Source organism: Mirounga leonina, unplaced genomic scaffold (assembly GCF_011800145.1).
Source record: "Mirounga leonina isolate KUSES-001 unplaced genomic scaffold, KU_Mleo_1.0 Mir_174, whole genome shotgun sequence".
NCBI lineage: Eukaryota > Metazoa > Chordata > Mammalia > Carnivora > Phocidae > Mirounga > Mirounga leonina.
This window is the reverse complement of record NW_023270451.1, coordinates 33384216-33400161: the sequence shown is the minus strand read 5'-3', so window position 1 is coordinate 33400161 and position 15946 is coordinate 33384216. Positions and strand designations below refer to the sequence as shown.

The window sequence follows — 15946 nt, the reverse complement described above, 5'->3', positions numbered from 1 at the left end:
ACAAAGCTTCTCATTATACATTTCACAAGAACACTTAATCTTTGTTAAATTTCCAGGTAGGAGGCTAGGCATGGGATTCATGGAAGTCAACAAATGATCTTCCTTCCTCTTGGAAGAAAAGGATCTAATTCATGAAATCTGCTGTCTGTGATTCCCTGACATTTACATTCCCCAGGATAGGTGTTTCACCGTAACACATAGGTTAGCAAACACTGACTTTCTGCCCCGTGCATACGGTTGTGCCCTGTTACACATGTGTTTACATTACTGCTATGTCACCATGGATGTTTACAGTTGCCCTGTTCAGACCTACTTCAGGTAGGTAATTTTACCCGATAACAAAGCCAATAAAAAAAAGTACTCCTCATTACACTGATTTTGTGCTTAAATCTGTGCCTATATGAGAAGTGTGGGACTCATAATGCATCAGATTTGATAACTGTCTAATATTCCTCCTTGAAGCCTTTTAATTTGATTTCCTCTTTGACCTTTTCTCATTACCATACATGATTAGAAGCATATCATAAAAATTTCCACAGAGAAATGTAGTTAATTGGAAAGTAAGACACCTTTTATTTTTAGACATCTGTCTGTAAAAATCTCATTTTCTTATAATTAGTAAGAATTAATGAGAATCACAGTACTCCTAGCCATGAAATTCTAGTAATGTTCCAGAAGTAGTGATTGCTTGGTGATTTGATTCTGTATATAAAGGATATGTAAATATGTCATGTTTATCTTTAGTAAAAATGCTTTTTTTTTTTTTTACGATTTTATTTATTTATTTGACAGAGAGAGAGAGAGTACAAGCAGGGGGAGCAGCAGTGGGAGAGGGAGAAGCAGGCTCCCCACTGAGCAGGGAGCCCAATGTGGGGCTCAATCCCAGGACCCTGGGATCATGACCTGAGCCGAAGGCAGATGCTTAACCTACTGAGCCACCCAGGCGCCCCAGTAAAAGTGCTTTTAACAGAGAATCTAAAACCATGACTCTGAGTAGCATACTAACACCCTGGTTTTGCTTGATGGCAGATCATGGGATAACTTAGATATACAGAGTTCAAGAGATTTCACGATGCCGAGGTCCTTCTGTATTAGTTTTATAACTTTGATCACTGGCAATTTGCATTCTAATTTGAATTAACATAGTAAACATATGACCCTGAGAAAGAATTTATTTGGTAATCTGTTGACATCAACCAAAACTAAGTATCTAATATGTACATGGAAAAGTCTCTCATGGAATTTCTAAGCTCACTGGAATTTCTTCTAGATCGTGATGCTTGTAAATGAGAATCCTCTGCTGGCAGAAGAAGCAGCTCTGAATAAATGCTACAAGGTGATGGATTTGATCTGTGAGAAATGTATGAAGCAAAGAGACATGAATGAAGTATTGGCTATGAAAATGCATTACATCAGCTGTATCTTTCAGAAATGCATTAACTTCTTAAAAGATGGAGAGAATAAACTGGACACTCTGGTCAAAAGGTACCGTTTCTACCATGTCATGTGCAAAATATACTCAAATAGATAATGTTTTATTATATGAAGCCTCCTCGTAGATTAAAAAATGAAGCATTTTAGCAGCACTTGTTATTGTTGGGCTCACATTTAGTCTGCAAGAAACAAGAGCAGTGTTATGTTTAGGTTGAGTGATTATTCAGTTCTCTACTTTTTACAACGATGCTTTTGTCATCCCCGGTTTACAGGTGAGGGATCTGAAGTTTGGAGAAGTTTAGGTAGCATGTGTAAGATGTAGAAAGTAGCCCAAGTCCAGCTTTGAGGACTGGTATGCTGTGCCTTCCTTAGGTTGTTGCTCTGAGTTCATCATGGCGCTCCGCCTATCTCCATTACTGAACCTGGGAGAGCTGTGTGTTATCCTTGTCCTCTGACCATCAGGGGTCAAATTCCCACATAGTTTTACTGAGAAGAGTGAACTGTGTCAGAAAGGTGTAACTTAATGAGAGTTTTCACTCTTTGTACAAATAACTGGCATGGTAATAAGTAACTGGCTGCCCTGATAATGGCAGTTAGTGTGTTTTATGGCAGGGGTCCCTTTTATAAATACGTCCCAGGGCCCGTAAACTCGATAAGGGCTAGCCTAACCTGCAGGTAGAACAGCAGTTTGAATTAAGTCTATCATCCTGATTGGGAGAGACAGTGAAAATCTCAGGTAGCACAGAAACTACTAAAAGTTCATGGGTTCAGCTGGGAGGAAATGCTTAGATATTCAACTCCAGTTACTTTTTAAAAAATATCTTTCAGCTTGTTAAAAGGCCGAGCTTCAGATGGCTTTCCGGTATATCAAGAAAAGATCATAAGAGAAAGTATCAGAAAATTTCCTTACTGTGAAGCCACACTCCTCCAGCAGCTGGTGCGAAGCATTGCTCCTGTTGAAATTGTAAGGCCCCTCATAACTAAGTTAACTCTACCAGTAAGACCTAATTAACGTATTTTGTACAATTAGAGGCAAGTTCTCTTTAGCATTAATTTATTAATTATTTATGTAGTAGAGAAATAATTATTTGTTATTTTAGACAGTCTTCAGGAACAGACATGGTGGTAGGTGTACCTGTTAACCCTGTTTTTGTTCATCCATTTCCCCTCTCTTGATCCTCTTCTTTCATTTTTATATAGCTCGTGATTTAATAAATAGTATTCTCCTATGTCAGAATGTAGATGGTTACATGGAAAATTACATTTTAAAGACCTCTGTGAAACCTGTAAAGGTGGGTAATACAGATACACACATATACACTTGCAGCTCGTGAAAAACCAGTACAAAGTCCCGCACTAGATGGAAGTAGGAATTGATTGTCTAGGTTGATGGTTTCTGGTCGGTGGGGATGTGAAGGGATGAGTCGTGGGGAGGCTCAATGTATGTCCTGATAAAGAGTCTCAAAGTATTTCCCAGCTTCTCATATTCCACTTAATGCCTCTGATTATAAATGTTCCATACTTAAAATTCCATTTATACTTCCCAGCTATAGGAAGCAAATTTCAACTTTATTCTCTGTTCTTTAAATTATTTATTGCCCTTTTATCATATATTTACTTAAGTAGTATTTCATAAGATACTCCCTGACTTCCCTGTTTTGAATGCATTTCTGTTCACCATATCGACACCAGTCATGCTTTTCTACATTTCAGTCAAATCCTTTATTGGCCTTTGTCTATTGGGTAAGAAGCTGATCCTGACACTAGTCCTGTCCATGGCTTCCTCCCCGCCCTCCGGCAATGTTGGTTCTTTGCCTTCTCTGGGTGTCCCGTCCCTCTTGGGGTGGGAAATGAGGAGAGGTGGGATCCTGGTGCTCCTTCATACATTAACACTTCATCTATTCAGAGCTACGCAGTAAGAAAGACCTGAAGAGACAAGATGATTTCATGAAGTTCATGCATTGATTTCTCCCTGAGAGTTCTCCATGATTTCATGTAGAGATTTTTTACCCTTTCTTTTTAATATACTTGGCTCTTTGGTATTTGAGCTTTTGGAAGATTAAAGTTAGCAAATTATGAGAGTGGTCTATCAATTATGAATGTGTTTTGGTACACATATCAAACTCCAACTAACCGTGAGTTAAATCAATAGGGTTTATTCATTCCCGTATACTCAGAAGCTCAGAGGTAGGCAGACCAGATCTGTCACAGTGGCTCAAAAATGGATTCCCATTTTTTCCACCCAATATTCTTTAGCCATATAGATTATCATACACGTGCTTACGATGTCAGGGCTACAATGCCGAGCTCACATTTTTATCCCAGGCAGGCAAGTAAAGGAAGGGGGTTTATAGCTGGCCAATACGAGCTGTCCCAGAAACCCACGGCCTGAGTGGTGTGACCACTCTTAGCTTCATAGGTTGTCTGGGGAAATGAGCAGTTTCGGCTGGTCTAGACCCTGCTACTCTGAATGAAGTTGCGCTTCTCTCAGTGCAGAAGTTGGGGGAATGGACATCAAAGAAACAATGAGGACTGCCGGCTGTGGGCTGTTTCCAACATTAACAAGTGGTAGCTGACATTCCACCCTCAAAGGGGAAAACAGCAAAACTGAAAATAGCCCAGAGTACTTACAAAAAAGTCAAAGCAGACCAATGTGGGGTTGAACAATTCACTGTAGCCCTGCATCATAGAATAATTGTCGTTCGAGATGATGCAGTATAATCGTTAGTGTTTATCCTAGTGATCCGAGTCATGGAGAAAAGGTTTATCAATAGAGAGAAGAGAGGATATAATGCATCTTTGAAAACTTTTCTCTCTTTAAAAATTGTTCTTTAAGAGTTATATGTTCTCTCTGGAAAACTTCATTTATCTGGAGTGCCTGTGGTTGTGAATGTCCCAGGAAGCCGCCTTTTACTTCCGGATGGGTTTTGTTACACTCACAAGTTCACAAGCCACTGGAGCAATACTCACCATTTCCTGTTGCAGGGTAATTCTCAGGGATGGCTGCCATGAGGAGGATCATTCGTGGCACTTAATGATAGTGCTGATGCCTGGGCCCTCCTGCAGAGGTTCGGGTCCCCTCCGGCTTCTCCCTATCACAAAGCTCCGCAGGAAGTGTGAGGCATGGCTGCCTTTAAGAAGTGTTGCATCCGCATTGTAACAGAGTATACTCTTACAGATGTTTTGCTTTATCACTTGCCAGCGTATAATTTGACTTCTGGAAGACTAGCTAAATGTCCCTGATTTTACAGACTATGTTGAGTAAAGCATCCTGTTTGTCTTTAAGTTGACTATCTTTGCATGGGAGGAGCTCTGGTGCCTAAACAAATTCTTATTTAACAAAATAGGTGACAAGATTTTGTATGACAAGAAAGAGCTCTTGCCACCTGGCAATGACAAGAAAGATTCCATGTCATTCTTCAGCTGTACAGTCAATTCTTTTCTGAAGCCATTGTTGACGCTAACAGCCATGCTCTTAGATAAAGTCTGTGTCACCGCCAGCCTTCAGGACTTTGGCTCTTGTGTGCCTGCTTCTGGACAACATTGTTCATGGAGTGTCATCTCTGTAGTCTTTCCACAGTGATTTTAAAGTGTGTTTTCCTCTCCTTCATACCTACTCTAGGGTTCTGATCCCACTGCATTCTCTGTCCTTACCCAAGCCATCACGGGTCAGGTGGGTTTTGTGGATGTGGAATTTTGCACTACCTGTGGAGAAAAGGGAGCAAGTAAAAGATGTTCCGTCTGCAAGATGGTAAGAATGAAGTTCTTTGAAGTTCATTGATCTGGTTTAGATTTCATATCCAACTTGATAACTGACTTTTAATATTCTCTAAGTATAATGGTTGACATTAGTTTTCTAATACATCCTAATATAAATTCTAATTCTGTGCATCTAATACTTAAAAGTAATTTTGAAAGAGCAGTATGGGATAAATGTAGTTCTGTGTAGTTCTGTGCCCTACCTTCTGTCAAACTTCCAGGCTGCTCCAGGTTCTGTGCAGACCACCTTCAAGAAAGAAAGAATCTGAGTGAATGAATGAGAGAAAGATTATCCATAAGGGATTGAGGCTGGTGAGGATATGAGAGCCTAGAACAGGACAGTTCATAAATATGCCATCTTAAATCTTCTGATGGTAACTTGAACTACAAACTCTTCATCATCTCTTCCTTGTAAAACTCCAACTCCCTTGTTACTGCCACCAATCTTTATGCTCTTCCGGCCCCACTTCTGCCAGCATGATCTTTGTAAAGGGCATATCTTCTCCTCACAGATATTACCCACAAGCATTCATCTGTACATTCACGTTACCCTATAAGTTATATTAATTAATTTACTTAATTATATTAATCTCCTATTTTCAAGGTTGGAATTCTTCAGCATATTAATAATAACCATCACATTTTGCTTTAACCTACTTCTCCAGCTCCATCTCCTTTAATTACTTACTTCTTTGAACCTCAATTTCTTTGTATGTAAAATGGGGTTAGCATTGTGAGAATTCATTGAGACCATCTACATGGGTTAACTGTTGCTCCACGTAAAACACTTAAAACGACAATCATTTGCTAATTTCCCATGTTGGCGGTTGGCTGGGATTAGCCAGGGCGCTTTTTCTCCATGTGTCTCTTATCCTCCTTGGACCAACAGGCCAGGCTGAGCTGTTCTAATAATGGTGGCAGAGGTAAAAGGGGAGAAGTAGAAACACATGAGGTCCCTAGAAGTCTAGTCTTGAAATTCCCGTGCTCTCAAATTCCTTTGGCCCAAACAAGTCACACGGCCAAACTTAAGGTGAATTCTCCTTCCCTTCGGTGAAAAGAACTTTGAAATCTCATGAGAAAGTGTACACATGAAGGGAAAAATAAAGAATCGGGACCAATGAAACAATCTACAATACGTGTCCTCTGTATATACGGGCTTAGCACAGTGCTTGGCATATAATCTTGCAAAAAACCTAAGCTCCATTTACAGAAACTCCTTGCTGTCCTTGAACATATAATTCACTTCCCTTCTTGCATTTTTGTACGAGATAATCTCTCTGCTTGGAATGCTTCTTTCCCATTTCTCTGTCGACTGACTCCCTTTATAAAGAGTGAGTCACGTTTCCTCTCTGCCCCTGTTGCTGTTACAACCTGTACTAGGATGTGAATCATGTTGTTGGGTATCTGCCTCTCTCCATGCTGCTCCATCCAGCTCTTTCTCAACCCTAGTTTCCTCCGAGACAGCTATGTCTTCCTTGTCATTGTATAATCCTGGCACATAGTGGGTTCTCCATAAATCATTTGTTAGAGTCTTTGGTAGACCACTTATTATATATCCATTGTTATAAAGCGTAAGCTAAAAATTACAAATATAAATTAGTGCCCATCACGGTTTTAAAAGAAAGCATAGGGGTGCCTGGGTGGCGCAGTCGGTTGGCATCTGACTCTTGGTTTCGGCTCAGGTCATGATCTCAGGATCGTGGAATCAAGCGCTGTGTTGGGCTCCACACTCAGTGTGGAGTCTCCTTGGGATTCTCTCTTCCTCTGCCCACCCCCACTGCCGATCTCGCTTGCTCACTCTCTCTCAAAACAAATAAATCTTAAAAATAAAAATAAAGGAAAGCATAAGAAACAACATTTTTTACAGCATAGTTCTTGGTGTAATGTCATGGTTGGGATATCATGCAATCACAGCTCTTGAAATGAAGTAAACTTACGACTGTTTTCAGGTTATATATTGTGATCAAACCTGCCAGAAAACACACTGGTTTGCACATAAGAAAATCTGTAAGGATCTAAAGGACGTTTATGAAAAACAACAGTCGGAAGCTGCCAAAGAAAAGAGTGAAGAGGAAAACAGTATGTATATAAAAAGCGAGCTCATACTGCTTCTCATTGGGAATAGGATTGATATTATTAATGATACTAACACAGGCCCCAAGGAACTGAGTCTTCTCTGGGGACCGAGGAAACTTGGAGTTAACCAATATAAGAATCACATTTAAGTGTGTCCCTCTTTGGGGTTGTTGGGATAATGTATAGAATATGGTTAGCCTAGAAGTCGCTGGAAAACAGAGAGGCATAGAATTCTAAAGAATATGGTTTATTCCGTATTCTACCTCCTGACTCATGAGAATGCCCTGCAATGGTGGGACTCATAATGAGTGTTCACTTACACCCGACTAACGAGGGATGTTAAGGAAATAGTTAAATTTCCCCTAATGGCTACTCTAATAGATCTTAAGGTAGGGAACCTTTAATTTTTTTAATTAAAGTCCAAAGCTGTAGGTGAAATTACAGAGTAAATTTATAAATTACAGATTAGTTTGCAGCTCTAATGTACAGATAAGGTTTCTCCAAGTATCTGGGCATTGAATTCCACATTACTTTTTCTCTCCCTCCCTCATGAGGTATATGACTCATTTTCATCAGAAACAGTGAGTTGCTTCAGCAGTGATTCACAGACTGTAGTGGAAACCACCTCCACGCCTGTGCCCCACCCCGGAGAACGTATCGTGCGTTCTGCGGAACGCATCTATTGTGGAAAAGTTGCCCAGTTGACTGATACAAAGCACTTCCACCCTCCCCCTCAGCAGACTGAATTGCCTTCACCACCTGCTTGAGAAACACTAGGAGTAGGATTGAACGAGTTGTACAAAATTTAATTCATATAAATAAATTTATAAGAGAATCATCAGGCTTTCTGACTGCCATGCTTCTCCTGTGTTCTGGGCCAAACTTCTGTAGCCTGCGTGTGGAGGACAGAGGCTGACCTCCGGTACTGTTACCAAGTGAGGGAAAGAGTAAGATGGTCAGGAGATTTGGGAATTCCTGGTTGGTAAGCGTCAGCAGGTGCTGCACACTCTTCTAAATGTCACAGGCACACCTTTATTCTCTACCGGTGTAGGTGAGGCTTTATTAACCGCACCCCCCAACTTTACAGGTGGGGAAAGCACCCTGCGTGGGCAGTTACCTACCCAAAGGCCTCAAGCTCATTCACGGCAAAGCCGTCTTTAAGGCAGCTCCCAGACGAGCATGTCCATCTCAAGGCCTGGCTGCGGAGCCAGAGGCCTGAGTCCAGACCCTGGTTCTGCTGCTCCGCTGGCCGTGAAGCTCTGAGGAAGTCGCCAAACCCTTCTCTTCTCCGTTTCCGCACTTGTAAAAATCGTGATAATAATGATAATAGGGATCATTTTCCTCACGTGGCTGTTGTGAGGATTCGATAATTTCATACTCGGAAAGCATCCAGAAGAGAGACCGACAACGTGGTAGGAACAACAAAATGACCTTTTTTTTTTTTTTTTCCCCTCCTTTTTCCTTTTTATCAGATGGCGGACTTGATGTCAGTTCTAACTGTGTTCGTGCAGAGCAGCTCGAGGCTGAAGCGGGGGTCTCCCAAGAGGATTGTCAGCCGAAGGAGTCTGTGGAGGTGGAGAAAGACTGTCCTCAGAGTGGAGGCGGGTTGGAAGGTTTACCGGATGCTCCTGCAGGTCCGCAGGAATCTGAGGAGTGAAAGGCAGAGTCGGTGCCGGTGTGGAAGGTTCGTGCCCTGGCAGGTAGCCAGAGAGCTCACGTGACTGTGTCCTCATGCCTTGTGACCCCTGCATGGCACCGTGGCAGGATTCCATGTCTCCTAGAATAGAGGCCTTCAGGCAAAGCTCTGTCTACCATGCCCTGAGTTCCCAGTGATTTCTGTACTGTAGTCGGACAGATAGTCCAAGGGAGAAATTTGTATTTCAAAGTATTGCAGAAACATTTTTATTCCCTTTCTGAGGCCAGCTTCCCAGCAGTTGTTCTCAAAGCAAAAAGAGATCCCCTTCAAGAAGAAATATAGGCTCTGGGGAACAGAGGGGCAAGCAAAACAGGTGTAGGAGAGAGATTTTCAGGAAAGAAGAATTTTCTAGCCACTGAGATGGGTAGTTAAACGAATCGTAGCTTATATGTGAATAAGATGCATATAAATAGCATTTAGAATAGTGAAGTCCTACTTACTTAGATGCAGTGAAATGAAGAAAAGTTGTATGTTACAGGCTCTGTCACAGTTCAGCTCATTGTAGTTTTTATATAGAAATGATCCTGAGCAGTCTGAACTTCATATAGTTCCTGTGGTGACATTTTATCTACAGTATTTGTACCTTCATAACTGTCGGAACTAAGGCACAGCCACGATTATCTCAGCATGTGCATTAAAAAGGATGTTTCATGAAATCTCTCATTAAATAATGGCTAACCATAGTGTGTCCCCAGGTATAAAGCCAATTCATGTGCCATATTCCACCTGAAAGGCTTTTTTCTTCCTGTGAGCTTTTCGTGGGGCTCTTCTTGCCCAGCAACTGATTTATAACTGTCACTTTTAGAACGTGCTCACACCCGTTTTTAGCGTATGCAGTATGGAAGCAGAGCTAGGGCCTGATCGCCGAAGACAGCGCTTGTTTCAGAGTTTCTTGTGATGATTGTAAAATAAATCATGCCTACTGATATAACCACCTCCACATCTTGTTTCCTGGCTTATTGCTGTTGAGGGATGGCCAATATTAGAGAAATATTAGAGAACTTACATTTTAGGAAATTCAGCAAATACTAGAGAAGAAAGAAGTATTTTCATGTGTACAATTGCAAATCAAAATGACTACCCACCTTGCTTCGCTGATCATATTCTTCTGTTATGCTGGTTCTCCTCTTCCCTACACTCACTGACTTTTCCGCACCTCTGCACGCCCTCTGGCGTGCTGTTACATGAAGACTTCCTGTGAGTGAATTCAGTGTGAAGGGTTAGCTGGGGAGGAATTCAGCAGGCGGATTGCACCTAAACTTGTCACTCACGACAAGCCTCTCTTCACCGGTCAAGGTACCGCATCTACACACTGAGAAACATTCCTCTTTGACGAGTAAAATCATCCTGCTAGGCTGCCCTCTCCCACCAGTGTTTTCATGTGCATTATCTGGTTTTTAATTGTTGTTGTTGTTGTTGTTTTGTATTCACGTTACCACCATTTTGTGTTATCATTATGATGCCTGTCTTCGGATACCATAGAGGGTTATGAAAAAGCAGGAGGAAATAGGAAAGCTGAGACATGTGGCAGTGGAGAGGAACTTCTTCCCTTTGTTGAAGTGAATGCTGACAGGAATCAGAATCTAATACCGCTATAACTGCCAGGGGATGAAGAGGACTTCAGGTATAAGCCATGTCAACATTACAATTTTCCACCCTTGTATTTCAGGGAAGAGGTGGTCTGAAAATGGAGTTTAAGAGACAATGGGGTTGGTTCTGATTATAATCCCTTCCTTCGTCATACATAATCTCAAATAGGTGTTTCCATTATTATACCAACAAAATAGGTGGTCATCCCATTCATTCTGGTTTTAGCCATGTTGAATTATTTTCAATATGCTATCAAGAAACTTTTCTTGGGGTGCCTGGGTGGCTCCAGTTGGTTAACCATCTGCCTTAGGCTCAGGTCATGATCCCAGGGTCCTGGGATCGAGCCCCATGTCAGGCACCTTGCTCAATGGGGAGCCTGCTTCTTCCTCTCCCTCTGCCCCTCCCCCCTGCTTGTACGCTCTCTCTCTCTCAAATAAGTAAAATCTTTAAAAAAATAATATGAACACTTCTGCTTCTCGGAAGCAGAATAGACATACTTTTCTCTATTCCTTCTGCTAAGTAAAACTAAAATCCCTGGACATTATATATCAAACAAACATAAAAAGATTCTCTGTAAGATGGAGAAAGAAGGCAGACTGGCTGGGGATCTCGGGATCCAGGCAATGACATTTCATTTGTTCTCTGAGGGTTGGTTTTTTTGTTGTTGTTTTTATTTTTGTTTTGCCTCATGTAGCCCAGTCACAATGCCAAAGAAACTGACAACATGGAAACACCAACATTACAGACCAAAATAAATCCCAACAAAGGTCTGCCAGCCTGCTGCCTGCCTTGCAGAGCCCTGCAGAGCCCTGCAGATTTCAGACTCAGGACTGCAACATCAACTCATTCTTAAATTTCTAGTCTGCCTTGGCCTGCCCTACAAATTTTGTATTTGCCAGCCCCCAATTCCTTAAAATAAGTCACTCTCAAGTCACTCTCTTTCTATGCATATGCCCTATTAGATCGGTTTCTCTGGAGAACCCTGACTAATACACCAGGTGTCTTACTTTGGGCCACTATGTAACAAATTACCATAGACTAGCATGGCTTAAATAATAAACATGTATTTCTCATAATTCTGGAGGCTAGATGAGATCATAGTCAAGTTTTTGGTGAAGACCCTCTTCCTGTCTACAGAGGGCCGTCTTCTTGCTCTGTCCTCACATGGTGGAAAAAAGGTAGCCAGCTCTCTGGCCCCTTAAAAAGACACTAATCCCCTTTGTGAGGACTCTACTCTCATGACCTAACTAGGTCCCAAAGTCCCCCCCTCCAGATACCATCATGTTGAGGGTTAGATTAAAATACACCGATTTTTTGGGTGGGGACACAAACTTCCATCTATGATATCAGGCATAGTTCCTAAAGGGCACAACTCCTCTAGGGATAAGAATCACAGTATTAGCTGACATCTATCAGGTGCTAACTTTGAGAAAGCCGCTCTGACACTTTACATCCATTATCTAACTTAAATCTTTGAAATTTTATGAATTATGATTACCATTTTAAATAAGAGGAAATGAAAGCTTAGAGAACTTAGCGAACTTGTCCAAGTAACAACTAGTAAGTGAAGAGCTAAGCTAGGTGTGATTCCAGAGCACCAGCTTTTAGCTGCTACCCTGTATAGATCTATAAAATAGTATTTTTGGTTTCTTGGTCATGAGAGCTCCTGATAGATCCTGAAATCGACTTTCACTTGAATCAGCTTGAATGATTCTCTGTTGCTTAAAGAATTTAAAACACCCTCTCAGTTGTGTGTTGCATTTTGGTAGAGTTTAGGTTACTTAAATAAGGATCCCTGTCTTCTATTTTGTGTTTCTCCCCAAATGGTATTCATTACAGTATTTTCAAGTCACAGCCATTCAGTAGCCCTTCATTACTGAATATAAAATACTGAGGAGTGCATTTTAAAGCAAATCTTTTTCTTCATACAAAGGAGACATATTTCCATTAGTTCTTTAAAAAGGAGAGTAAGTAAAATTTGCTAGCTATATTTTTGTAATTGGAATACTTTTTCATCCTTTTCAGTGATTGTAGGATTAAAAATAGAATATCAGGCTACACATTCTTTTACAATTCTTTTAGTTGTTAACCTGGGGATTATAATATCCAATTTACTGCAATCTAATTCAAAATTAATATTGCTTATGCAACTTACAGGCCAGCTTAAGTCTGATCCCAAATGCACCTTTTCCATCATGAAATAGGTTACTGCTCTGCCCACCCAACATTATTGCCTCATGGGGCTGATAGTACTCAGCTCATGGTGAATAACTTTGGTCAAAGTTACTTGATGTTTGTTGGTCAGGCTCTTAGTACTGGGGTGGATGAAGTAGCATGCCTGAAACTGCTCTTCGAACAATGACCAGTTCTCTGCTGAAGGTAGAATGGCCTTATTCAAGAACCTTTTGAGACTGCACCATGACTTCCTAGACTTTGCAAGACTCCACAAAGCCTCCTTACCTACCACAAATACTTCTAGCACCATGGATTATACTGAGTTATCCTAACAGTTATCTATTGCTGTGTAAGAAATTACCCCAAAATGTATCAGCTTGAACCTTCAATAAGCATTATCTCATATAATTTCTGCAGGCCAGAAATAAAGGAACAGCTTAACTGGGTGATTCTGGCTTGGGGTTTCTCAGGAGGATGTGGAGCAGCTTTTGGCCAGAAGTTCAGTCATCTGAAGGTTTGGTGAGATCTGGAGGATCTGCTGGCAAGGACAGCTCCCTCAGATATTTGTGGAAACAGGCCTTAGTCCCTCATTGGCTTTTTGGAAAGTAGCCTCAGTTCCTCCCCGCTGAGCCTCTCCAGAGGAGTGCCTAAATGTCCTCACAACATGGTAGCTGGCTTCTTGCAGAATAAGTGATCCAGAAGAGAGAACAAGAGAACATGCCGATCCTTTCTGTGACCAAATCTTGGAAGCCAAGCACTATCACTTTTGTCTCCAGCCACTCATCCACATCGATGCCCAAATCTCTGCCTGTTCTTAACCTCTGCCAGGGATCATACCTGAATTTTCAGACCCTGGCTTTGTATAGAATCGGAAGTGCCCACGGGTGAAAGGAGGTTAGAGATTCTCAGGGACAGTTCACTGTTCCCTCTAGGGCTTCTGTCCCTTGTCTGATTTCAGCCCCACTTGTCCAGTGTGTCTCTATCCTGTCTGTGTTACACCGTGGTGGTGGTCTGAGCAGAAGGAGATGTCACTCTGCTTTTTGTAAGCTTTTGATCTAGCTCTTTAGCTCAGCCAGGGAAAACCAGCAAGGCATTTTGTCTCTCAGCACCAGGCAACTGCTAAAAGCTTTTCTGGTTTCTCTTTCCCCTGAGCTTCTGGCTTCCGGCGAGGCCAAGCTCACATCATTAGTCCACACCCGCAACTGGCAAATGCCTTCAAAGGCGACGTGGAAAGGCAAGAGGCTGGATAAATAAATTTTGGTATCGTCGTACAGTGGAATGCCATGCAGCCGTGAGAATGATAGAGCTATCACCTCTAGCAACAACACGGGTGAATTTTACAGTATTGAGTAAGAGAAGCCAGACACAAAATAATTCAACTTCTCTGAGTCCACTTATATGCCTTTCAAAGACAGACACAATTAATTTATGGTTTAGAATTCATAACAGTGATTCTTCTTCAAGGGTGGCTACTAATAGGGAATAGGACTGGTAACAGGAATGAAGAGGCCGTTCACATGCTGGTAATAGTCTCTCTCCCAGTCCAAGACTGCTGTTACATGAACATGGTCATTTTTGGAAAATTTGTTGAGCTGAACACTTAATGATTTGTGTACATTCCTGTATACATGTTTTACTTTAACAAAAACAAAATGTGTAGGGATTATATTATTGGTGTTTCTGCTTGCGTTTACGTGGTTCAAATAATATAAGAAATGTATAACATGCTTAATCACAGAGAAGTTTAATAAACAACAGAAATTCACTAGGATTTCTAGAAATACTAGAGTTTATCTTAGTGTAACTGTGAGCATTTGAGCTGGTTCTCTGCCTTTCTCGTCAAGGTATTTTTCCTCTCGTGTTGGAACTGTGTCCCAGTTCAGGGAGGTAATAGCCATAGCAGACCTCTTCATGGACCTTACCAACACAGCATCTTCTGGGTCATCGAACACAGTTCTGCAAAAATGACAATTAACGTCAGAAAAAAAAATCCATTAAGCCACAGTGAAATTTTCATTCAAAGAAACAAATGCCATATTTTTCTATGCTATTTTTAACCTCGTACCGCTAACAAATAACTTTGGGCCTCTACTGACAAATGACTTGTAGAATAAGGAATGCTAGTTTTACCATATATATTGTTTATTTTTTAAAATTCAGTTTTTGAACATATTTGGGATCGGCTATTCCAGTTTAGGTCTCACACGTGAATGTGTTTATGATTTGAAACCAGTGTTGAATGAGATGATTAAAATATTTGTAGATGTCATATGCATATTAGTATCTTAAGAACATTTTGTTAGAAAGTTATGATTACATTATGCCATTATTTTATAAATGTGCTTGGGGATAATATTTTTCAACCTGAATCCAAAGAAAAAATACCGAAGTGCAAAATCGAAAAAGAATGATGATTTTTAAAGTTTATCAATATTCATGAATTTGAAATGTTTTCCATAGTTTAATGAAGTATTTGCTATTGAAAACGTAAATTCCAGAGAATATAAAATGTTAATCTACATAACTGCTCTCACTGAACATATTTGGAGGAATATTAAACATTTGTAATTTGCTAGTAAGTCTTAGGTTTCATTTTTTATGCATTGAATCAGCCTTTCATTTTTTTCTGGTTATAATAATAATATTAAAAACATATCAAATATGAATAAATAGCTTGAGCTTATTTATCACAGAAAGATGGCAATTTTTTCCCCCATCTATTGAAGTTAGTCATTTTTTAACTCATTAAAATCTATTTTGGAAATTGAAGATAATTTAAAGTCAACACAATCATGATAATAAAGTTAAAAAATCACTTACTTGTCTACATTATTCGCAAATGCAAAATCTAAAAAAAAATACATTTCTAAATTAGTATTTTTCAAATGTTTATTCAGCATTTAAAAACAATGGAACAATGCTATCAAGGAAAAGTCTAGAGCACAACTCTCTGCTTTTTGAATGGTTATTTAGATGAATAGTTCAATCCTTCAAAAATGCCTTGATACCTAAACTCAAACTGAACTTTTCTATTATAGTGCCTTGGGTTTGCCTTAGGTTTTGAGGCAAATTCTTTAATTCAATACAGATCTCAAAACTGAGAACAGAACGCTTAATCAATTAAGTTACCAGTGGAATCCAAGTGGGGATTTTTGTAATTAAGATATTGAGTCTCATGCAGAAACCAATTCTTTTTTTTTTTTTTTTTTTTCAGAT

General features: G+C 40.3%; 2 protein-coding genes across 4 annotated transcripts in view; one reads left to right on the top strand and one right to left on the bottom strand.

Moving 5' to 3' along the window:
- Nucleotides 1-9907, top strand: part of ANKMY2 (ankyrin repeat and MYND domain containing 2) — a 37391-nt gene extending 27484 nt beyond the window's left edge. For all 3 annotated transcript variants that reach the window (XM_035020671.1, XM_035020672.1, XM_035020673.1), the window contains exons 6-10: nucleotides 1271-1485; nucleotides 2263-2398; nucleotides 5057-5185; nucleotides 7143-7272; nucleotides 8742-9907. In XM_035020671.1, the coding sequence (XP_034876562.1) occupies nucleotides 1271-1485; nucleotides 2263-2398; nucleotides 5057-5185; nucleotides 7143-7272; nucleotides 8742-8926 (795 nt within the window). In that variant the 3' untranslated portion in view covers nucleotides 8927-9907. The remainder of the gene's footprint in view (nucleotides 1-1270; nucleotides 1486-2262; nucleotides 2399-5056; nucleotides 5186-7142; nucleotides 7273-8741) is intronic.
- Nucleotides 9908-14520: 4613 nt separating this feature from the next.
- Nucleotides 14521-15946, bottom strand: part of LRRC72 (leucine rich repeat containing 72) — a 46637-nt gene continuing 45211 nt past the window's right edge. Inside the window, exons 8-9 of the mRNA XM_035020669.1 lie at nucleotides 15551-15578; nucleotides 14521-14686 (exon numbers count right to left, since the gene is read on the bottom strand). Coding sequence (XP_034876560.1) covers nucleotides 14521-14686; nucleotides 15551-15578 — 194 coding nt within the window. The remainder of the gene's footprint in view (nucleotides 14687-15550; nucleotides 15579-15946) is intronic.